The 24,566-nt window shown below is 44.2% G+C and overlaps 1 protein-coding gene across 1 annotated transcript in view; it reads right to left on the bottom strand.

Moving 5' to 3' along the window:
• Nucleotides 1-4,240: 4,240 nt before the first annotated feature.
• The window catches only part of LOC128430401 (dachshund homolog 2), a 57,016-nt gene continuing 36,690 nt past the window's right edge, over nt 4,241-24,566 (bottom strand). The window contains exons 3-12 of the mRNA XM_053416445.1: nt 18,099-18,209; nt 16,020-16,244; nt 14,421-14,590; nt 14,045-14,150; nt 13,722-13,796; nt 11,915-12,015; nt 11,388-11,535; nt 11,057-11,233; nt 10,522-10,581; nt 4,241-5,894 (exon numbers count right to left, since the gene is read on the bottom strand). Coding sequence (XP_053272420.1) covers nt 5,857-5,894; nt 10,522-10,581; nt 11,057-11,233; nt 11,388-11,535; nt 11,915-12,015; nt 13,722-13,796; nt 14,045-14,150; nt 14,421-14,590; nt 16,020-16,244; nt 18,099-18,209 — 1,211 coding nt within the window. The 3' untranslated portion in view covers nt 4,241-5,856. The remainder of the gene's footprint in view (nt 5,895-10,521; nt 10,582-11,056; nt 11,234-11,387; nt 11,536-11,914; nt 12,016-13,721; nt 13,797-14,044; nt 14,151-14,420; nt 14,591-16,019; nt 16,245-18,098; nt 18,210-24,566) is intronic.

Raw genomic sequence — 24,566 nt, 5'->3', positions numbered from 1 at the left:
CTCCCCCCCCTCACTCTCTCTCTCTCTCGCTCTCTGATGATTTACGTTACTAACGTGAGATTGTTTAAGCATCTAAATGTCTCTTTAGCTGCAAGACGTTGACTTGCTCAAGGGTTACTGGGTTTGAAGTCAGTGAGGGGAGGCGTCCACACTTTTCCCGTCTCTTTGTGGGATTTGAACCGACGACCTCTGGCTTAGGTTCTCCTCTGCTCCTCCTGTCGTCTGCTCATTTGTCCTGTATTTAGATAAACTGTTGTTTACACTGCAGGCCACATCGCAAGTCAAGCATGGAGGGGACTGTGTGTGTGTGTGTGTGTGTGTGTGTGTGTGTGTGTGTGTGTGTGTGTGTGTGTGTGTGTGTGTGTGTGTGTGTGTGTGTGTGTGTGTGTGTGTGTGTGTGTGTGTGTGTGTGTGTGTGTGTGTGTGTGTGTGTGTGTGTGTGTGTGTGTGTGTGTGTGTGTGTTTTTTCTCTTCGGTCCTGACAAAAATAGACAAAAAATGTATAAATGGAAAATTAGCAGATTTGTATTTTTTCAAATTGTTTTCTACAGAAAGTTTGGGATTAGGTTTGACTTAAAGGTGTTTGTGTATCTGTGTGTGTCTGTTTGTGTGTATCTGAGTGTGTGCGTGTGTTTATGTTTGTGTGACTTTAAATGTTGTCATTTAGTTTTTTTAAAGGAAGTGTTTCCACATATGCAAGAACATCATGTTTTTATGTGTGCGTGTGCATGTGTGCGTGTGTGTGTGGGGCAGGTGTTTTGCGTCACCACCCACCATCCATCAAGTCAAATGGGCGAATGACAGGAAGAACAAAAACAAATCCCTCGCTCCGGCAAGAATAAACGGCTGATGCCGACCAATGACAAGTGTTTATTGTGTGTCTGTGTGATTTTGTGTGTGTGTGTGTGTGTGTGTGTGTGAGTGTGAGCGCGATGAAGGGATTTGTGTGTTTGTGTGTACGTATGTTTGTCCGTATGTTTGTGTGGGTGAAATTGAAAGAGAAGGAAGGACAAAGCAAATGAGTGTGTGAGAGATGAGAGAGATGGAGAATGAGGTGGTGTTTATTGTTTTACCAGTTCAGTGGGCGGACACACACACACACACACACACACAGACACACACACTTATTATCCTCCTCAGTGAGCGTGCGAAGTAAATATTTCCAAAATGACCAACTCGACTGCTCACTTGTTGTTAGGCTCATGATGTTCCTGCTTTTTATCGGCAGCAGCAGCCGCGTTGTTCTGAGGACTTCATGAGCACATGGAGCAGAACACGTTTTACCCACTAGGGGGCAGAGTCCCCTCATCTCTTATGTACATTGTTAAAGTTAGCGTGGAGAAAGCGGAAGAGGTTTTTCGCAATGACACTGACGACAAGAGCCCGACTGATATGAGCCGATACAAACATGAGTACGTAAAAAATAAAACACAAATACAACCAAATATAAAAGTTAAATCAAGGAAAAAAAATATTTTATGTAAAATAAAAATACAACGCACATATTTTCTGTATTGTTTATTCCTTAAAATATAAGTTTCATAAACATACACACAGTTTTATCTGCAGATGAAATATTATTTTTAATTATTTACTTAATATCGTTATCGGGATTGTCCCCAAATATCTGATATCTGTCGAGTTCCAGTGTCTTCTAAATATTGTTGAAATATATGTTTTATTTTCTTAAAAATTAAAGTGAGGACATTTTTCAGAAACTTCTGGTACTTGATAAATTATTGAGGTTAGAGTTGGAGGCATTGCTTCATTAAGGGTCCTCACAACTATTGTGTGTGTGTGTGTGTGTGTGTGTGCATTGGTGTGCATGTGGGTCTGCAAGAGTCGACGGTAGCAATGACCTCCTCCAGCTGTCGGTGGATAATGAGAACCTGTCAGCACCAAGACGACAGGGGACACACACACACACACACACACACACACACACACACACACACACACACACACACACACACACACACACTCTCTCTGTCCCATGTCACTCTTTCATTGAGGTTCTCGGGTGTAGGTCCAGGGATGATGAGGCTTTGTGTTCTAACAGGTTTGTGAGGACTCGGACACGAAGCACGACTCAGATCAGGTTTCTCTGTTTGACCCAAAACATGTGAACATCTGATTGTTTCCTTCTTTCTCCTCTTTGCTCAGACGAAGGTTGAACTCTAGTCTTTCATTCTTTTTTGTCTCATTCCCTCCATCATCCCTCCTTCTTTATCTCCGTCTTTTATTCTCTGTCTCTTACCACTGTCCAAACATGAAAACACACATCCTGTGTGTGTGTGGGCACGCATGTATCACACTTATTTATACCACAACTTCCCTCCACACACACACTGTATCCTTCCTTCCTTCCTTCATCTACCGAACCCCATGTAGAAATTATCCACAATTAAACACACACACACAGACACACACAGACACACACACACACACACAGACAGGTTGGACCCCAGGGCTCAGTTTGGGAGGAAACTCCCTTTTCTAATTTTCCTCATAAAGACTCTAATGAAGACTAATGATGGAGCAAGGTGTGTGTCTGTGTGTGTTTGTGTGTGTGTGTGTTTTAACAGCCTGGCTGCTCTGTCTGGGAATGTCTCTGTTCTCTCCATCCTCCCTCCATCATTACATTCATCCCTCTTTTCTTTCCTCCTGTTTCTACATTTTCCCTCCATCCTTTCATCAGCCCCCCCCCCCGTCTCTTCTTCTCTCAAACTGAAATCTTTCTGTTGCTTTGAGTTTGTTAGTTTGACCATCAACAGTGTTTCTGGGTGAACTTCAGCCTTTTTAATAATCCACGATAAACCTTCTTCCTGACGGGTCACTGTCCCAGACGGGCCTCTCTCACTTTCTATCTTTTCATTACCCATCATCCTCTGCCCCTCCCTCCATCTCCCATCTCTAAACGCTCATCATTTCATCATGTTACACCTCTGTTGCTCTGTCTGTCCATCATCTCTTCATCTTCCTCTCTCCCTCATTTTCTCCCACGTCGACTCTCGGATCCTTCAATCTCTGTTTCCTGCGCCGTCACCTTTTCATCCTTCCTCGTTGCCTCCTTCGCTTTCCATCCATCCTTCTTCATCTCTGGCTTCTTCTCCCCCCCTCCCCTCCACCTCCACCACCACCCGTCCATCGCTCTGTGTTTCTGCCTCCATTAGGGGGAAATGGAAAAAGTGACATCAGCTATTTGGTAAACGGAGAGAGATGGAGAGAGTAGAGGAGAAAGAGACGGATGGGATGAAACACGATAGAAAAATGGAAAGCAGAGATCAAAAGAGTGACACTAGGAAGGACAGAGAGCGAGAGAGAGAGAGAGAGAGAGAAAACGGAGGAAAGCAGAGGGTGACGGAGGTGAGAGGGAAGTAAAGACAGAAGTATGGGATGAGAGAGGTAGAGATCCATTAGAGAGAGAGAGAGAGGCTTCACCTCATTAACCTCGTAATGCAGAGTAAATATACAGTCTAAATGGAACATGGACGACGTGTGTGTGTTTACTCTCCGGCTTCTGTGTGACCGTGAAATGCATTATACCAGAGTGTGTGTGTGTGTGATGCACAGCATTAAATAAAGGTTATAGTTATACTTATAAGACTACTATATATACTTTTTTATTGTTTATTTCCAATGAAAGGACCGGCTTTGTGTTGGGGCTCTTTCACGTCTTCTTCGGTTCCAGTCTGGATTCCTGGCTTTAGTCTGTAGCTTTAGTCTGTAGCTTTAGTCTGTAGCTTTAGTCTGCCAGCTGGTTCCATGGCTTTGGTCCTGGTTGAAATATTCCCGACATCTATTGGATGGTTTCCTGTGAACCTTCGTACAAACATTCATGTTCACCAGAGGATGTGTAATTCTAATAAATTGCTTCATAAGTAAAATACCATAGTCACCGTGTTGCAGTTCTATTCTGGGTGTGACTCACTCGGAGTGTAAGTACCTGGCTGTTCATCTGGCTCGTCATTTACTGGGAATACAAGTTCTAGGAACACTATAGCAGTTTGCATTTGTGTGGTTCTGTGTGTCTGTGTGCGTTTGTGTGTAAATCACCAGCAGACACCAGTCATTATAATACTGTATATTTGCAGTCAGCTCAAACCCAGAGAACAGTGACAGACTTGAGAGATCATCAGGAGAAATAAAAACAGAACAAAAACAAGAGAACGCTGAATGTTATTTCTATCTACACGGAATATCCCTTTAAACCCCCCCCCCCCAAACCCCAGCCACCCTGGCCCCACCCGCCCCCAGTCCTCACGTACACATTTCAAATAGTAATCAACAAATAAACAAACAAAACACGCTGTGGAATAAACAAAACTGCAACACAACAGTCTGCACTCGTAGTAGGTCAGAAAATCTGGGGGAATAAAAAGATCCCCTGGCGTTTGACTCCACTGAGGAGCGCTTGATTTGTCCACCTGTGGTGTTCTTCATTACTTTTAGAATCCCCTTCTCAAAATTTGATTATGTATCATTTGGGTTATTTAAAATCCTCAGTTCGAACAAATGAAGCGCTCCTTAGTTTTAATTTGACAAACGCCAGAAACTTCAGGACTACTTACTGGTCACGGGGGGGGGGAAGCAGGGGTCAAAAGGTGAAAAGGTCCATTGTCGAGGGAGAGAATCCAACGAACTTTCAGGATATAATATCGTGTCTAAAAATCACTCCATCGTAATAAAAAAGGTTTCTTCTTTTTTTTTTTTTTTTTTCAACCTTTGCGTCATTTGAGAAACTGATTTCACAAGTCAAGGGTGATAGAAAATACTTCATACATTGAAAAGCTGCATCCAACAGTTTCAGAATAATGCCTCCGTATAGAAAGAGAGAGACAGAGAAAGAGGGGGGGGGGGGGAGGTGGGGGTAAAGGGAAAGAAGTAAGGAAGAGTGAAGGATTCAAGATCTTATAGGAAGAGATGCTGATTTTTATAGAAAAGAGAAAAGAGGGTGAAGAACAAATCAGAGAAGAGGAGAGAATACGAGGGGAGATGAGTGTACGGAGGATAAAATAAAGGACAACATAAGTTTTCCCATGCATTCTTTTAGGTCCCTGTACGGAAAACAAAAATGAATGAAACATGAGAGACAGAAATAGCCTCTCCAGTTGTTTTCCTCAGTTTCTTTTCCATCCAAATATTTTCTTTACACGTCTTTTTTTTTTTATTCTTAAACCCTCTGTTTCCATCCTGCGTCCTGAGCGCCTCCGATCAGCTGATTACCGTCCAATCAGAGAGTGTCGATGAAGTCGCGTCAAATCCAAACAGAGGGGGGTTGAAACTTGTGGTTTGAAGGAAAAAAGAAAGTTTCATCTTTTCTTGGAAACATTCTTATTATCTCGTCAGCACCGATCACGAGGAGCCGGGTTCAGTCCAGTGAGTCACATGATGATATCCGACCAATTAAAAAGTCTCAGTCGTCCAATCAAATCATTTCTTCGCACAATGTCCGAACACGATGACGTGTGTTGACCGGTCCAGTCCTTTTAGCTCCTTCGCCTTTTCTTGGGAAGGATTTTTACTTTTTGAACTGAACGAGGGATGAGAAGAGAAAAGAGGATTGAATGGAGTGAATTGTGCCTAAAAAGAAGAGTAGAAGAAAGAGAGAGAGATAGAGAGAGAGACGGCCCCAAAATGAGTCCAGATAAGGGGCGTGTCTCTTAGTAGTCTCAATGTTTCTTAGCGCCATCAAAATGTCGCGGTGTAGCAAAGTTAGAATCCCGCCGGGGGAGGTCGTTGCTTTCGTGGAAGCGGGCTGGTGGAGTTCTTCTGTGCGGGGGGGGGGGGGGGGGAGTGGGTGGGGTGAGATGGTGGGAAAAGGGGCGGGGTTTCGAGAGGCCCAGTTTCCTCGCTCTAAAACATCATGGGTGTCTTCAGAAACGGCCGGGATTCTGGGTAAAAAGCAAAAATGCAAAGGAATCTGTAAGTAAACAACAACAAAATGATTAATAACTTCTGATTATTTGTGATCAATTGATGTTTTCTTAATTAATTGAATCTGTGGAAATAACAGAAATTATGAATTAGTGTCTCGAACGCCTCAAACAAGCAAACATCACGTGATGATGTAAAAAAACGGGCGGAGGCTTCACGGTTGACAAGCTAACACTGACTCGTGATTGGCTAAGCACTTGTATGGGCGGGGCCTCGATACCGTGGCTCCACAAATGACACAACTAAATCAAGATGGCGGCGCCCCCTACAGTCAGAGACGTGTAGTCCAACCTCATCCACGGCTTCAGATTTCAGCCGCTTGCTCTCGTTGCTGCGAACTCAGCTGTTGCAGCTCGAGCGTCTTTTGAAACGCTGCCTCTAATTGGTCGAGGAACCTCAGGCTTTCATCTGGATAATTAAAGCAGGATGTGGTTTTTGTATAAACTTGTTTTTCCCTTTTCATCCGTTTATGATTGAAATCTCATATCTCCAGTTTTGCCGGGGTCGACTCTCTCTCCCTCCCTCCCTCCCTCTCTCTCTCTCATTTCACCTCCGTCGTTCTCCTTCCGCTCCCCGTAGTGCCGTTGCTGCACCCACCCACACAGGAGCACGTGCACACCGACACACTGAGCACACACACACACACACACACACGCATGCAAAGCAAACAGACCCACACACATGCACACCTTCCCCTCCCCGCGGTGTCATTGTTTTCTGCGGACGTTGCAAAGTGTTTACATTTCTGCATAACAGCAACCATAAACCTGCCCCCTCCTCTTCCTCCTGCCCTCCGCTACTCTTCTTTTTTTCTTACTTCTCCTCCTTCTCGCTCTTCTTCGTCGTCTCACCTCCTCATTTCGTCCTCTATTGATCACTCGTCTTTTTTTTTCTTTTTCAAAGATATGAAACGGGTTAGCTGATGGAATAAGAAACTTTTTTTTTTTAATTTTCTCTTTCATCTGCCGCTCGCCCCTCGTTTCCTCCTTCATATTCTTTACCTTCCCTCCTTTTCATCCCTCTCATCTCCTGCCCTTCCCTATTTTTATCACCCCACCATGCACTCAAACCCCCTCCTCTCCTCCTCTTTCATCCCTCTGTTCTGCATGCATCCCCTCCCTCCTCCTCCTCCTCACCTCCCTCCCTCTTGTCCTCTATCTGTTACTCTCGTATTATTTTTATCCCGACCCATTCTTCTCCCTGTCCTCTCCTGTCCTGTCCTTTTCTCTTTCTCCTTTAGGCAGCAGGTTTTTGGTCTGGTGCTTATTAACTGTCGTGTAACTTGAGAGTCGCGTTCACCCCCAAAAAAAACAAAATTCTCTAACTTCATTCCTCCGTTCGTTTGTTGTTTATCGTTCTGATTTGTTCATTTTCTGCTGCTGGATCAATTTCATAATTTATTTAACGCCCTGCTTCACGCAAAGATTATTTTCCTTATTCGATTAATGAGCTTTTTTTGATCTGAAACTTCCTTTCATGTATTCACGTAGTTAAATTCCTTTGATCAGTTTACAATAATCTGTGAATAATCACATTGTTGAAGCTGTAAAGCAACAATATGTTTTCATTTCGGCTTTAAAATATGCGATAAAACTTCTTTCTGTAATTTATATTTAGCCTTAATTCAGCAAATAAGTAACTCTTAATTGAAAAAGTCAAATGTTTTTCAACCTGTGTGTATTTTCAATTCTAGAGATTAAATAATGCGAAACAAAGTCAATCCAATAAGTATGTTTTTTCTAAATTAAAGCAATACAATTTGATCATATCATCGAAATGTGATTCCTCGAAAAAAGATATTAAATAAAATATGAAGAGTGTCATATGAAGTTGTTTATTTCCTCAAACATCTCATATTTATGTTTTCTTCTCTTTCCCAGTTTTCCCGACACGTCCCTGGAGCTGGAGCAGGAAGTGTTTCACGTTTCAAGTGCAGCTGTGAGCAGCCGCTTCATTTCCTTTATTAAACATTCACTGGCTCCACATGTTGGATTGGATCAGTTTAAATGTGTAAAGACTTTTAGGAAAACACAATATCTGACTTGTTTGTCGATATTTTATTTTTAAATTTGCATTTCTTAACGATGCAAAAATATAGGAAACCGACCCGTAAAGAAATAGTATTTTTTAAACATAATATTTATTGTTATTTTATGGATTTGTTTTTTTAACTGAACTTTCCTCGTCTGAAGCTCACAAATCTGACCCTGTTTCCCTTTACGATCAACTCTGTCACTATAAAACACACATCTCCAGAGTGTGTGTCTGGGTGTGTGCATGGCGTGTGTGTCTGTGTGTGTGCGTGTGTGTCTTTCTGTGTGTGTGTGTCCTGGTTTACAAATGATGCTGACCTGCCTTGTTAAGAGTTTATCAGGTGGAGGAAATGTCACCAGGTCTTGGAACAAGGTCACATTTTTCAACTTCCTCCCCCTCGTGTCCTCCTTTACCTCCTCCTCCTCCTCCTCTTCCTCCACGCACCCCCACTTTCTTTCCCCTTTCTCTGTTTCTCCTTTCCCCCTTTATTTTTGCCCTTTCTCCTTCTTTCCCTTTGTTCTTTCCCTCTCTTCATCCCCCCTCTTTCCTACTTTATCTCAACCTCTTGCTCTTCTTCATTTATTCCCTTATCCCTTCTTCGCACCCACCTCTTCCTCACCTCCTATCTCTTCATCACTTCTTTCTATCTCCTCTGTTTCCCCTTTTCTTCCCCTTTTTTTCCACCTTCTCATCCTTTCATTTTACTCCTCATTCCCCTTTTTCTTCCTTCCCTCTTCATCCCTTCTTCTCCTCCACCTCTGCACCTCAAATATCCCCACATCATTGCCTCACTTTTATCCTTTCTTTCCTTCCTGTACTTGACTCTCTCTTTATTTCCCTCTTCACCTTTTCACTTCTCTTTTCCTTCTTCTGTTCCTTGTTTAAACATTTGTTCCATCATTCATTTTCTTTTCTTACCCTTTCCTCCCTTCATTCCCGTTCTCCCTCATCCTCCCCTTCTGTCCTCCATCCTCCTAACAATCCTACTCTTCCCCCTTTTCTTCCTCACGTTTCCCTTTTCCTTGACGTCCTCTCTTCTTCCTTCCTTCCTTCCTTTCTTTATTTTTTTTTACAGCCAATTAGTCCAGTTGGTTTTGAACAAGCGAGAGAAACCGATCCCACTTTTTTCTCTTTAACCCTCGCTCCCTCGTTCTGATTGTAATGCGACGTCTTTCTTTGTATTCAGCAGTTTTCGCTTCACTCGTTAATTAAGAGTGTGGAAGGTGAGAGAGGCAGGGGAGGTGTGTGTGTGTGTGTGTGGTTGTGTGTAAGTAAACCACCATAGGTGCAAAATGCTTTTATGGCAGGAGGGATGAGTGTGTTTGTGTGTGTGTGTGTGTGTGTCTGAGCGAGGCACCAAAGGGGTCCTACTGGGCCAATCAACATTAATGAAATCAGGTGGGTCCGTGTGCATGCGTGTGTGTGTGTGTGTGAGCGTGTGTGATCGTGTGTGTGAGCGTGTGTGTGAGCGTGTGTGTGTGTGTGTGTGTGTGTTAGTGCTTGGCTTGGCTTGCAGAAGAGAGAGGATCTAAAAGGGTCTAAAGAGGAGAGAGAGCTAATTAGAGTTCCCTGTCTCACTAGAGTGTGGATCAAACACACACATACACACACACACACTAAAATACACAACTACAGGTACAGAGCGCACACACACTCACACATCCCAGGGAGTGTGTGTGCCTGTAGATATTCATTTAAACACACAGGGTTTCAAGTGAGGCTTTTCAATGTCAGGCAGGACTGAGCACAGCTGGTGGAAAGAGGATGACACATGCATACTAACACCCCCCCCCCCCCCCCCCCTCACTGCTATACTTGTGAGGACCCTCATTGGCATAATGTATTCTCCCACGACCCAAACTCTTCATCCTAACTTCAATAAAGCAAAGTGTTAACCTTCAGCACGGCTCAGCTGAGCGAGTGAGGAGCAGTGAAATGGTTTCACATGTGGAAACACACACTTGACTCCATTCATCTGATAGATGTTCTATCTCCACCCGGTTGTTTCCTCTGCACTGACCAGCTGAGTCGAGCTTTTGAAATAAGCTACTGTACGAGAGCGGTAGAGGAAACGCTTGTCGTTACATGTAAGTAGAGAAACACACACACACACACACACACACACACACACACACACACACACACACACACACACACACAACCTGATTAAATACAACCAAGTTCAACCACAAACGTCCAAACTGACATAAAAGTAATAAAATATTTCCACTAGACGTCTTTACAGGTCCAACTGGAGCATTAATGTTTGGGCCTGCAAAGACCTTGGATATCTACACACACACACACACACACATGCAGTCAAACACACACGTGTTGTAAGGTTCACATCAAAGGGAGGCCACAGCGTCTGCTAAATGTCTGCACTAATCTGGCCCGGGCCCCAACACACACACACACACACATCCATGAATGTGCCGATGTGTAAGTCTGCGTTTCTGTACCGTATGATACCTTTAATGTGTGGCGTCTGTGTGCGTTTTATGTTTTTTTTTATATATTGTGTGTGTGTGTGTGTGTGCGCTCAGGTACCTTGTACAGCATTGTTGTCTTGCTGGTTTCCATTAAGTTCAGGTTTATCCTCAGCAGCGTCTGGTACGAAGCACAAAGACAAGACAGAGTCTCAGTGGGTCGGCCAATAAAGAGCGAGCAGCACCTTGTAACCGGGCAGGTCGTAAACACAGGAACCCGAACCACAAAGGAAAACACTGCTACACACACCACTCTGTTATTTTGTTTTTGCCTATTGATGTTAATTGTCAAAGGTCTTTTACTGCTCTCTAAAAAAAAACTGATGTTAGAAATAAAAACATTACGACGGACGACATTCTCAATTAATTTTTGTGGCCGGACGTTGTTCCGGGAAAACATTAATATGGTGAAGTTTCCCGGTTGTAATGACAGAGGCTGGAGACGTCCTCCTGTTGGACTGGAGAACATGAATGAAACTCTGAAACTCAGACTCTGAAGGTCTGAACCAAACAATGTGTGAAAGAAAGTGTTTAAATATATATCTATAACGGCCGAGATCTGGAATTCAAATATGAAAACTTGATAAACTTCTTACTGTTCTTGGCGTTGATGTTGTTGTTGGCGGCGTGAAGCGGCTCAGGAGAGGGGGAGGATGAGGACGAGTGTTTCAGAACGTCCTCCACTCTCTCCCTCCTCTTGGACTCAAACTCCAGCGCCTCCTGCAGCTTCCTCTTGGCCTTCTTCTCCTTCTTCAGACGCTTCTGGATGGAGGCTGGAGGAGGAACATAAAGGAACATTTCACCCTTTGTTGTGTGACGCTGCAGTTCATAGCCTGAAGAATGGATTCATCATATATATGTGTTGGATTTGACACCTGTGTGTGTTTAATCCACTGAACCCTAATAATGTGATGACCCTTGATCTACCTCTGCTCTGCAGCTCGGAGGTCAGCTGTCGCTCCAAACTCTCCCTCATCTCTCGTTCCCTGTAGAGCTCCATCTTCAGCTCCCTCTTCTCCGCCTGGATGTGTTTGTCCTGCACCCGAGCGTTCTCCACCGCCACCTTCAGCAGACCCTGAGGGCAGAGGAAGGACTATTTATAACAACATGCTGAAGTATATGAGTGGAAAACAACTTATTAACAGCTGGAACCAAGGATTTAGCTTCTTTATGACGTCTGGTTTGATTATTATATCCAAAAGAGAAGCATTTACAGTGTTTAATGATTTTTCCATCATGATAAATCGTGAATGTTTAACCGAAACTTTGTTGTCCTTTTTAATTTGTTTGTATATTTCTCACTGTTCTGCAAAACAACTTTAAGATTAATCCCCTTGTCTGTGAAAACCTTATTCTGATTTAACCAAATCATTTAATTAAATATTCATTGTAAATCAAAACTGTTCTAGAAAACTCATGTTTGTTATCAGAAACAATTTAAAATGGGGTCGTACCTGGATGTTGGTGAGCAGAGTCTCTACTGACGACAAGCCGTCAGCGAATAGGAACGGAGCAGGGAAGCCGGGGGGCAGGGCTTGTCCCAGCGATGACTCGTCTGTGAAGAAAAGATCGTGTTTAGATTTCCCAGATTTTGATTTAGCTGGATATCTCGTCTAATTCTCGTCTAAAGCCAATAAGTGAGTTTCTTTTAAAAGTCAAGAGTTCCGACTTTGACAGATCTCGTACGAACTTTTTAAAAATTATTAGCGACGCATAAACATGAGTAAAGTTTTCCTGAGCGACGTCGAAGTTTATGAAAAAAATGTTGATGTTTACTAAGGTGTAAAAGGCAACGGAGCAACATCAAAGAAATCAATTACACACACACACACACACACACACACACACACACACACACACACACACACACACACACACACACACAGAGGTCGTTAGTATTCAGGCGATCGTGTGCGCTACTAATTGGCAGGGATTAAAGACATCCTTGATTTGTGTGTGTGTTCATTGCGAGTGCGTCACAGTGTCTGCTCAGCCCTTAATGCCTAACACACTGACAACTGGGTTAACTCTGCTGTGAAATTAACGCTGATTAAGATGCACTCTGACACACACACACACACACACACACAATCCCCTATCTGCCACTTCATCCATACATCCCTTCCTCTCATGTCTATCTTCATCGCTCACTCTCCACCTCAACACTTGTTTTTTCCCTCATCTTCATCTTTTTTCCCCACCTGTTTTTCCTCTTTTCCTTTTTCCCTGTCCTCTCTTTCTCCGTTTTCCTTCTTTCTTTCTCTCAGGTCCTTTCTTTCTCGTGTCTTGGCCTCTGTCACTTTGACCTTTAACCACCACACTCTAATAATTTCACCTGTGAGTGAACATTTGGGCCAAAGGGTTCGTGAGGAAACACGTTCACGAATAATCCACTTGGATGTTGTTCGGTCACAGTTTCCTTTTTACCTTCGACCACCAAATTCAAATCAGTTCATCTTTGACTCGATCAAGATGTTTTTGCTAAATTTGGAATAATTCCCTCGAGGTGTTATTGTGATATCGTGTTCACAAGCCGCTGGTCAAATCTCATTTCACTGTCTCCTCTGCTGTGAACACACAGAGAGTCTAGAGGATCAGTGTGACCTCCCAGATGTAGTATTTAAAACTCTGAGGCTGGCGAAACAACCAAGAGGTTATTTATTTTTTCCACTATTGATTTTAAAGGAAGCGTTTTTCTCTGCTGATGCGAGCGGTCGCTTCCCGGGAGGATGAACGAGTGCAAACGAGGGAAAAGGTGGAGAGAAGGATGAAAACAATGTGTTTTAAAAGAATGGAAAATCCAGAGAGAGGGGAGAAGAGTAATGGAGGGTGGAGAGGCCCCGCGTGCTTTTAGTGCGTGACCCCTCGACCCCTTTTAGCCATGCCTCCTTTACTTAGCCTCACCCGCCTCCCTCCATCCATCCCTCCCTCCATCTATCTCTCTCCCTCCCTAATCCCTCTGATTGATGGTTCGGAGACAGGTGATCAATAGGAGCGGCGGAACATCCTGACGCTTCTGTTTCTGTTTGTGTGTGTGACCAGGTTTTTGGTCTCTGCCTTGTGTGTGTGTCGGTGTGTGTGTGTGTGTGTGTGTGTGTGAATACAGTAGATGAGGAAAGCCCTCCTAAGTGAGGACAATTTGTCAGTTGTCAAAAGAAAATGGGTAAGGGTTTAGATTAAGGTGGATAATGGAATATCCTCTCTTATATAAGTGTGTGTGTGTGTCTGTTTCTGTGTGTGTGTGTGTGTGTGTGGTCCAACCTTTGTCCTTTGTTATTTTCTTGTTGGCTGCAGCAGGGTTGCTGAGTGCAACATCTGCATCAGCTGACACTAGTCCTGTGGAAAGAAGAAGTACAGCGGGTTGGTGTTTGTGCAACAACACACAAACACACATGCTCCTTGTGTGTACATTTTTACAGTAGGCCGATACCACAGATACATACAAGAGTCTAAGTCCATACATAGCTGTTGTTGTGGTTATACAAAACGCTGCTGGTCCTGTTATATGGTCACTGCTGTGGGGTTGTGTTTTGGTCGAACAGAAACTTGTGTGTCTGTGTGTGTGTGTGTGTGTGTGTTCGTACCCAGTCTTTCTGGCGAGCTGGAGGCCGAGCTGCTGGGCTGTGACTGCAGAGGAGTGTTGGTCTCGTCCACAGACGGAGAGAGAGAGGGGCTGTCACACACTCTCTCCTGGAGAGAGAGAGAGAGAGAGAGAGGCAGAAGGGACGAGTGCGTGAGATGAGATCAGGTCCTGAGGTTCAACATGGACGTCAGTGTTGAATCACTAGAGGCTGTTTGACCAGTGGGGACCAGTGGTTACAGACTGGAAACCACCTCGTTACAGGCGGAGCAGCAAATGAATACACACAGGAGAACAAATTGTGTAATATAATCACTTTGTTTAATCCTGTAAAGTTTTTCTTTAAAGACTTGTGACTGTGTAATAGTAAAGTGTGTCACCTTGATGACAGGTGCGCGGTGGACATGAGTGTGGATCTGCTGGGCCGCGGCGGCCATGTTGGCGATGGTGTTGAGGTGGTTCATCTGGGACATGGCCATGGCCACGGAGGCAGGGGGCAGGCCCATGGGCAGCAGGGGGTGGGGCATCATCATGAAGGGCAGGTCCAACCCTGGAGACAGAGGACACAAGACATCTGTGAGTTTTAATACAAATTATAATTCAAAAAGTTTAAAAAAGGATCAGGGGAATGTCATTAACTTCTGTCCAATCACAAACAAGAAGTGTTGCCCCTCCCCCTCTGTAATCAGAGACTCTGTGATTGAGCCTCAGGGCCACCGTAGTCTCATCTGTCACTGTTGTTTAACACATTACAACTGTTGTGTTGTTGTGGCTGGACTCCAGCCGACCGGTGACCTAATTATCAGATCTCATGTGATGTGTTTGTTTGATATTTTTATAAAAATATGAAAATCCAGTTGTGGTAAATAAAACAGAACAGACGACCAGAGTCTGTCTGCGTCTGTGAACTCGTGTTGAACTGAACCTCGAGGACACGGAGCGCTGAGGTGTCAAACGCTCCGCTAATAAACGTTGACAAAGCTGAGGAGGAGCGAGGGATGGAGGGATGGAGGAGAAAAGATGGAGGTGGCAGGGTTAAAGGCTGAGGAGGTGAAAGAAGAGGAGGAGGTTCTGTTGTTTAGTGTCACCGTCGATCTCTTCTCCTTTTTCTTTTTATCACTCTTCTCTTCTTCTTTGATTATTTTGTTCTTTTTCTCTTGTCATTTCATCTTTCTCTCCCCCACTTCCTTCATACGTCACTCACTCCCCCTTCTTCCTCTCTTTTGCACATGAGACACTCTCTCTCTCACACACACACACACACACAACACATTTGACTGCATTTGCGAGGACGTTGCCATTTACGGAAATTCAGCCCTTTGACCCTGAAGCACCACCTTGACTCGTGACCTCTGACCTCTCACCCCTCTCACCCTGAAAGACCCCCCCCTCCCCCGCAAGATGTAGACACTGAAGAGGAGTCGCCTCAGCTGTCGACAGCACTCACACACACACACACACACACACAGACACACACACTCACACTCTCAAAGTGCAGCGGCTGCTTTCATTCCAATGAAACAATAACACTGATTGCTGTTGTCGTGACAACTGAAGTGATAGAATAATCAATGTGAGTGTTTGTCACCTCCCGCTGCCCAGTGTGTGTGTGTGTGTGTGTGTGTGCGTTTGTGTGTACGTGTGTTTGTGCAAACACATTACTTCTGCAAAAAGAAAAAGAGAGAGAATGGGTGTTTTTCTGTGTGTTAGTGTCTGTGTGTGTGCGGGTGTGTTTGTGTGTGTGTGTGTGTGCGTGTGTGTGTGTGTGGTGTTGATGAATTGAGTCATTTAGTAGAGTGTGTGCTGATTAATCCAGGCAGAGTGTTAATACAGGAGATGGGAACAGATTAAATGGCGTACATTAACAAATATTGCCACCACTTGAAACACACACACACTCTGAACGTGTCTGTTTGTGTGTGTGTCTGTGTGTGTGTGTGTGTGTGTGTGTGTGTGTGTGTGTGCGTGTGTGTGCTCACTGTTAGCCAGTAGCTGTTGCTGCTGTTGGAGTTGTTGCTGATTGACCGCTCCGATGGCCGGCCCCCTCCCTCCACCTGCCATCGCTCCTCCTCCTCCTCCTCCTCCACCTCCCATCATTCCGACCGGTGCTCCTCCGCCCCCCCCTCCCCCTGCTCCTCCTCCACTGTGGGCTCCAGCGGGGGGGCTGGTGAGACGCTCCTTATCCCAGGAACACTCGCTGCCTCCTGGGTGGAGACGCAGAGACACAGAGGGTTGGACGTTCAGATAAAAAGTCGATTCAGTCTCAGTCATGGTGACGTCGGTTCAACGCTACTTTAAAGACACTGGCTCAAGGTGTCCAGATAAATGAGGCAGGGTGAGGTCACAGTGACCTTGACCTTTGACCCTTGAACACCAGGTTCTAATCAGTTCATCTGAGTCCGACTGAGCGTCTGTCCCCAATTGGACGAAACTCTCTCTCGTTGTTCCTGAGAAATCACGTTGATGATCGTGGGAGAGACGAACTCTTTGAATATTTTCACCTTCGGGTTTTAGTTTTCTGTTGAGAATGAAATGATCACTTCCTCTCCTTCATTCCTGCAGTGTCTCTCTCTCTCTCTCTCTCTCTCTCTCTCTCTCCCTCTCTGTGTAACGTTCCCTCTCTCGCCCTCCACACTTCTCTCGCTCCGCTCCCCGCTTCCCTCTCTCATCCATCTTCATCTCCCTCCATTAGTTTGAATTAGCAAACGTCTCTCTCTATTATTGCCTACTGAATTCCCTGTGCTGTGTGTGTGTTTGTGTGTGTGTGTGTGTGAGTGTGTGTGTGTGTGTGTGTATGTGTATGCCCGTGCACGTGTGTGAGTGTGTGTGAGTGTGTGTGTGTGTGAGACAGCTGGACCTCATCCTCTCTGCCATTTACACCAGGGAAGAAAAGAAGTATAAACAGATGGGCAGATGTTCTGTCTCTCTCTCTTCTCTCATTTTTCCTTGGCCTTGTCCTTTCCTTCCTTCCCTCTCCTCCATCACTCCTTTCCTTCCCCCACTCCATCCTCGCCTCTCCCTCTTTACCTGTCACTCCTCTCCTGCCTTCCCCCTTATAGTGTCCTTCCCTTCCTTCTCTTCTCTCCTTCATCCTCTCTCCTTCTCAGCTTCCCTCCCTCTCATTTGCTCATCTCTTCTCCCCTCCTCTCCATCTTTTTCCATCTCTCTCTCCACTCGTCATTTTGACCGACACAGAAAATATTCAGTTTTCTAGACAAAGAAAAATATTTAAACTTTTAGTTTTTAAAGTGTTTTAATTGATTCATCGATTAATAGATTTTCTGTCCATCGAGTCGTTAAAAAAAAGAACAGCATCTTCTCTGGGACGTTTCTGCCTCTTCAGGTGTTTTGATTCGTCAAAGAAGAAGAAATGTTTTGCCGGATTAAAATATATTTAACAACTGTATTGTCAGTAAGAGAAACTATCGTTCTTCAATCGTGTTTCACTCTTTCTCCTGTTTTTCTGCTTCAATCTCTTTTCCTCTTGTTTCTAAATCCTGAGTGATCAACTTTCACTCATCAAAATATCAGATTCTTTTTTTTCCTCTCGTCCTAAATATGATTCTGTTTCCTCCCCTCCTCTGTCCTCCCTCGCTTTATTTTCTTTTTCATTTTACACTCGCTCCTCGCTGCTGTATTGTCCGACGCAGTTTCCCAGGCCGACGCGAGTGTGTGTTACAAAGAAAACAAGGTCAGACGACCGAGGGGAGAAAACCAAAATCACTCTGAATGAAATAAAAGACAGAGAATGGCAGGAAATAAATAATAATAAAGAGAAAAAAACAACAGAGTGAAAGAGAATAAAACGAGAGAATAGGGGAGGAGTAACTCTATCGGCCCGTTATTCAGGTCAGCGGAAGAAAAGGAGGAAGAGAAAGAGAAATAGAAACAAGAGAATCTGGCTGGAAACAGAAGGAGTGCTTTCTCTCTCTCTCTTTCTTTCTTTCTTTTCTCTTAGCTTTTTGTATTCTGTCTTTTCAATAATTCAGAGACGCAAACACAGCAGAGATGGCGTGTGTGTGTGTTAATGTGTGTGTGTGTGTGTGTGTGTGTGTTACCTGTGTTGGAGTGCATGTCGTCGTTGTCCGACTCGTTGCCGTTCTGGAGACTCATCATCATCTTCATCTTGTGAAGCTTCTGGAGTTCGGCCATGGCTGCTGCTGTCAGGCCTGTGATACACACACACACACACACACACACACACACACCAACACACACACAGGGTTAACTTCATCATTATGACATCATCTTTAGCAGAACATGCTAGTGACCAGTATTTAATCACCACCAACACCTGTTAAAGTCAACCAATCGCAGGCCTCCTCCGGCCGTGGACCACACAGGTGCGACCTGCCTTTACCCATGATGCTTTGCAGCGAGCTGTGACACACATACTGACACCCCTCGTCCGAGCGAGCGTTTTGTTCAAGTGTTTCGGGGTGTGAGCGCGGTTTCAGACGCCTCCAGGCTGATGTATATTCACTGATACACACACATGCCAAAAACAGCCTCGCACACACACACACACACACATTACGCACACAAACGCACACACACGCACACTCTTTTGTATGGACTAAGATCCCTGGCTCTGCGCACTGACCTGGAACTGACTTCTATACACAACAACCAGCAGAGTGAGAGAGTTGACCCTCTGTGTGTGTGTGTGTGTGTGTGTGTGTGTGTGTGTGTGTGTGTGTGTGTACACCATATTGTGTAAATGTGCATGTTAGTTGTAACATTGCAGTGGGTGTGTATGTACAGTTTGCTTTCATGTAAAAATGTATGTGAGGGAATGCGTGCTTATCTGTGCATTCTCCTCTGTGTGTGTGTGTGTGGGGGGGGTGTGTGTGTCAGTTGGTTTTGCCCCTGTCACGGTTGACGGCCTTGTAGGAATGTCCATTACACAGACACACAAACACACACACACACACACACACACAGTACAGTTGTCCGCGAGCTATAAAGAAAACAAGATAGCAGGAGGACAAAAAGAGTCACGTCGTCTGAAACTGAATTTAAAACATAATATTTAGTTAAAGATTTACACGAATAAGTTAAATTTATCCCTGAGTCCTTAGTTTTTATTTAACTAATACAAAAAACAACTGAAATAAATCATTACCTGTTGTTTTTGTATAAATTATATAAAAGGAAATTTATTTTTCAGCAGAAGATAAACCCCAGTGTGAAAGTAATCTGATTACATGTTGTGAGCTTGAGGAAACTTTTATAAATCTGTTACTTTTGGTTTCTCGTTTGATTGACTCGACAAAACGTTGTTTTTTTTGGAAAAAATAATTCTGTTTTATCTATTAGTCATTATTCTATTTAGTATATTTTTGTGTATTTTTTTTATATTTTTTAAATAGAATAAAAAAAGTAATTTATTTGTGAATCTAAAAAGCTAATTTAAATGGCGTCTGTCAATGGACCTTAATTTATATACGAATCTGAAAAGAACTCTTCCAGAATCCACCATTAACTGACGAGGAAAGAAAAGAGAGAAAGAAGAGAGAGAAAGAAAAGAAGAGAGGTCCAGTCAGAGAGCCTGAGGCCGAGTGACCAGACGTATTGTCTGACGTCCTGCTGAGGATGAAATGAAGAAAGATGTCGGAGGAAAAGAGGCCAAACAGACGACAAGACACAATCTGCTGTAAATAATGAGTGAAAGTGTAGTTTGTACATTTTATTATCTGTGTTAAAGATGGAGGGATGAGACGAGGCCGAGGAGGAATGAAATGAGATGATCTGAGAGACGACAGAACGGACGGAGAGAAGCAGGATTGATGCGACGGAGAGAAAAAGCAGGAGGGGAAGAAAGAGAGCGAGAGAAGACGTCAGAGAGAAGATGAGTGAAGAGGAAGAGGTCACATGGGTAAAAGTTAGAAAGGGTGAAACAAACAACAGGAAGTAAATGTACAATTTAGAAATGATGACGAACTTTCTCATCTTTACTACTCTGTTCCTGTAACAGCTGATTTCTGGATTAATAAATTCAATTTTGAGCCGATAAAATTGTCCGATCAATGATCCAAATATTCATATTTTCAGTTTATGGTGACATAAAACAGAGAAACACAACAAAGTGAAGTTGAATCGTCTTGATCTCCCCCTGGTGGTTGACATACAACCCTGCCTCCTCCATGTTAGTAGATTGGACATGGACCAAACTAAAGATTCAAAATAGAATGTCTGCAAACAAAGACAACATAACGCTGTCTGGCAAATCCGGTAATCACAGTAATGTAATATGTCTGAAATATTAAAGTTTTGGGAAACTGAACAATTTACGATATGGGGGGGGGGGGGGGGGTAAGAATAGAAAGTGGAGTCTCTGTAGGGGCAGGACTATATTCTCAAATTGATTCTTCTATTTAGGAATGCCTTCTCTCTCACTCACACACACAATGTAGATGGACATACACACTGATATACATTCGATCAAGTGCCTAAGTGTAAACACACACACAAACACACACACACAAAGACACACACACACACACACTCACTCGGACACAGAGTCAGAACGCCCTCTTCGCCTCAATGCAACCAGAAGACAATCAATAGTGAGAGCAGAGCCACAGTACTGTTCTCCATCACGACTATCAGACACACACACACACACACATACACACTCACACACACACAATCACTATTCTCTCTCTCCTCTGTCAGATCAATGGCTGTCCGCTGTGTCCACGGTTACCGAGCATCGACCCCCGTCGCTAATGGCGACCACAGAACCTTGGGAATTAGTGTGTGATTGATTGACAGACTGCTTCAAAGACACGCACATCATATAGAAGCAGTGTGTTTGTGTGTGTTTGTGTGTAGGTGTGTGTGTGCTTCAGTGGTCCCCTGTGGGTTGTCCATACGTTGTTTACCCATCTCCTTTTTCCTTCCTGTGCATCCTAATGCTTTCCGAAGGACGAACCAGAGAGAGAGAGGAGAAGAGGGGGAAGACGTTGAGGAGGAAAAAGAGGGTGGGGCGGAAATACGAGTGAAAAGAAGTGAATCATCAGCGAAACGTGACGGCTCAGGACCGAGAGATAAACAAATCAAGAGGTTATCCCACCGGTGCCAAGGTGGTTGTAAACTCTGCTCGGCCCAATTAAAAATGAGAAGCAAAAATCGAGCGAAGATTTATCGTTTCCATCAGTTTCACTCTCATTTGAAATCTAGTGCCATCTAGTGGCACAGACGTGTACCTACATTAACGGTTGGTCCAAAGTTTGGCATTAAAAGTCTGAAATACTTTTTAGAATAAACTAAAGAAGAAGTTAATGTGTTCTTGCTCTTTTTTTAAAGAGATCTGTTCGATGACGTCCTGGTTCGATAAAATTTAAGAAGTAAAATCTTCCTCGTAATCTGGTAACGTGAAGTACGATCTAGTTAAAAGTAGGAACTAGAGTTTGGACTTTTAGAATCTCCTCGTCTTTCCAAGTTCTTCGTCTTCTTCATCCTGAGTAATTTTTCTTCTTCCAGTTTTTCTCACATGGACTCACTCATGATATTTTACTCGGACTCTGTAGGAAAAGTTCTGGAAAATGCCCTGAGCAGCTGACTCAGACCTTTGTGTTCTCACGGCTCCAGAACATCTCAGGAAACCGTCCTGACTTCAGAGCCGGTCTGAAAACATCTTAAGACGCCGACCGTCATAAAAACACGTCTTCTGCTACTGTAAGGTCTTTCTCGGTAAAAGCTTCCACCGTTTGGCAGGCGATGTCCTAAATGAGATCTGACAGTGTCCTTCCCCGGCGCAGTGCATCAGGACGCTCTTTAATGGCTTCCAGTTTGCTGCTGGAGGTTGTCGGGTGATCTTCCAGAGTCCTGAACCCCCCCCCCCCCCCGCCTGGGCTCGCGTGAAACCCACCCCATTTGGCCGGGGGCTGTAAATATTTAATCCGCTGCACCTACCTCTCTGACGAAGTGCTCCGAACGCGCTCTCAGAGACGGAGTGACACTTTGAATAAAACAAACAGGAAAACGGAGAAATTGCTCTTTGTGTTCTGAATTTAGAAACACACTGTTCGGGCTTTTTTTTGTGTTGTTTTTTCCATCTTTTCTTTCTTCCTGTGAGCACTCGAAGGGCCAATTTACAAACAGTCGATTGCTCCTGTGCTGAGTCAAATAGATTTCAGCTCCGCGCTCGGGCACTTAGGTCGCCCGTCTTCGGCTTTCACTGGGTTTTCAAGACGGCTATTTGCCGCCCGCCATTTTGTGTCATCTCTGGCCGTCGCAGAAACACTCAGAGTTATTGTTTCTGTTCTTGAGTCTCAGCAGGAAGTCAGAACCTATTTGAGGTTCTACTGTCTGTTTGAAGACATCGGTTCTATCGTCAAAGTCGTTCTGTTGCTAATCAACGTTTCAAAGTTCTCTTACTTGTCGTTAAGGTCGTTGGGTACTCATTGATGACTCCAGGTACAGAGAGCATAATTGGTCAGTTTAACGGGTTGGTAGATCAATTCTCCATTAAAATCAATTGGTGGGGCAAGGCACTAACACAATAGGTGTCGACTTGGTGGAAAGATGAAATAACTGCATTAGTTTAACATTGAAAAGACATGAGAGGTTTGATTTCTCTGTTTTCATTCAAACTAACGTTCGCCAGTTGTCAAATTTATTTTATTTATTTATTTTGTAAGGATTGTGTTGTATTTGATTTTTAAACGGATAAGTTTAAAGCCAACCTGATTGTCATTTGATTCCTCAGTAACAAACTTCACCAGTGGAGGGCGCTCTCTGCGACACGTCACTCTTATCATTACGTTTTTGGTCTTCGTAAAGCAGGATGATGAAAAAGACTTAATATCACTTTAGTCCTCTTCAGCCATCCCCCCCTCTCCCTCTCTCTCTCTCTCTCTATAGCTCTCGCCTTCCACTCTGCCTTGATCGCCCCCTCCCTCCCTCCCTCCCCCCCGCCTGCAGGTGCACATAAGAGTCCTCAGATGAGTGTGTTCGTTTCAAGACACGATTGAAAGATCCTCATCTGTAACCTATAGTTAGACGATTGGAGTGTGTGTCTGTGTGTGTGTGTATAGATGTGTTATGTTTAAGTTCCTCTCGGCAAAATGTGTGTTTATATAGTGTGTGAGTGTGTGTGTGTGTGAGAGTGTGTGTTAGAAGACAAGGCGAACCATTGAGCTGTTTTTGAAGTGAATTAACAAGTCAAATGAGTGCCGCATAGGTTACCACACACTCGCTCACACACACACACACACACACACACACACACACACACATTCGCTCTAACACACACACGATCCCACGCTTATCATCACAGCTTCTTTGTTAAGGAAGATGAGGCCAATTAAACTGATATCACTCTTGTTGTCGTTCACGCCTCCTCCCTCGGTTTCCCTCCCATCGCTCTACGTTTCATCCTTCTCCTCCTCTCTCCTTCCCTTCATCTCTTTCTTCACTTCACTCCCTTTGCCTTTCTCTCAAGCTTCACTTTTTTTCTTTCCATTTTCGTGTCTTTGCACTGTTTCCTCCTCTTCCATCTTTCCACCGTTCTTCCTCCATCTGTCTTTCCTCTTTTCCCAAATCCTCTCTCTCTTCCCCACCTCACCACTGTTCTGTCTCTCATACTTTCTTTCTCCCTCTATTTGTCCTTCCTCCCTTTTTCCCTTTTTATTTTGAAAATAGAGGGATGGAAGGAAATATGGAAAAATTAATAAAATTAGAACTCAGACAACAGAGAGGTAGACGAGGGCAGACGACGGAAAAAGAAGGGAGGGGTGAGAGAAAGGAAAAGAAAGAAGAAGAGAGTGATGTGGAGATTAAAAAAGACATGAGGAAAAGAAAAAGGAGGTGAGGAGAAGTAGGAATCGAGAAATAAAGGAGAAAGAAGGAAGGATGGGAAGAGGTGCCATACTGGGAATGATTGGAAGGAGTGGAGTTGTGAAGGAAGAGAAAAGGAGGAAGAAGAGGGAGGAAAAAGTTTAAACAATTTTGATATCCTCTTTTACATCCTTTACTTCATCTTCCCTTCTTTTATCATCCCTCCTTCTCTTCTGTCCTCATATCTCCCCATAGTTGTCTCCTTCTCTTTCTTCTCTCTTTTCTCTCCTCCTCTTATTTCTGTTCATCCTTCCATCCTCTTCCTTCTTCTCACCGTTTTCTCAGAACACTCTCTCTCTCTCTCTCTCTCTCTCTCTCTCTCTCTCTCTCTCTCTCTCTCTCTCTCTCTCTCTCTCTCTCTCTCTCTCTCTCTCTCTCTCTCTCTCTCTCTCTCTCTCTCTCTCTCTCTCTCTCTCTCTCTCTCTCTCTCTCTCTCCGTCCTTCCTCCTCTCGCTCTGTCTTTCCAAACTGTGTGATAAATGTCCATCTGTGATTGGCCGATGCCCCCCATCGCCGTGGCGCCCGCGAGGTCGTAAACAACAGCTCGTCTCCCCCGGCAACGTGGCGTCTCCATGGACGCGGGGCCGCTAAGGCGACGGACTCTGCGTGTGTGCGACATCCGAAGACTGCCAAGTGTGTGTCTGTGTGTGTGTGTGTGTGTGTGTGAAGGAGAGAGAGAG

This window comes from Pleuronectes platessa, chromosome 23 (genome assembly GCF_947347685.1).
Source record: "Pleuronectes platessa chromosome 23, fPlePla1.1, whole genome shotgun sequence".
NCBI classification, from domain to species: domain Eukaryota; kingdom Metazoa; phylum Chordata; class Actinopteri; order Pleuronectiformes; family Pleuronectidae; genus Pleuronectes; species Pleuronectes platessa.
The sequence above is the reverse complement of the archived record's forward strand: the minus strand, read 5'-3'. Positions and strand labels throughout refer to the sequence as shown.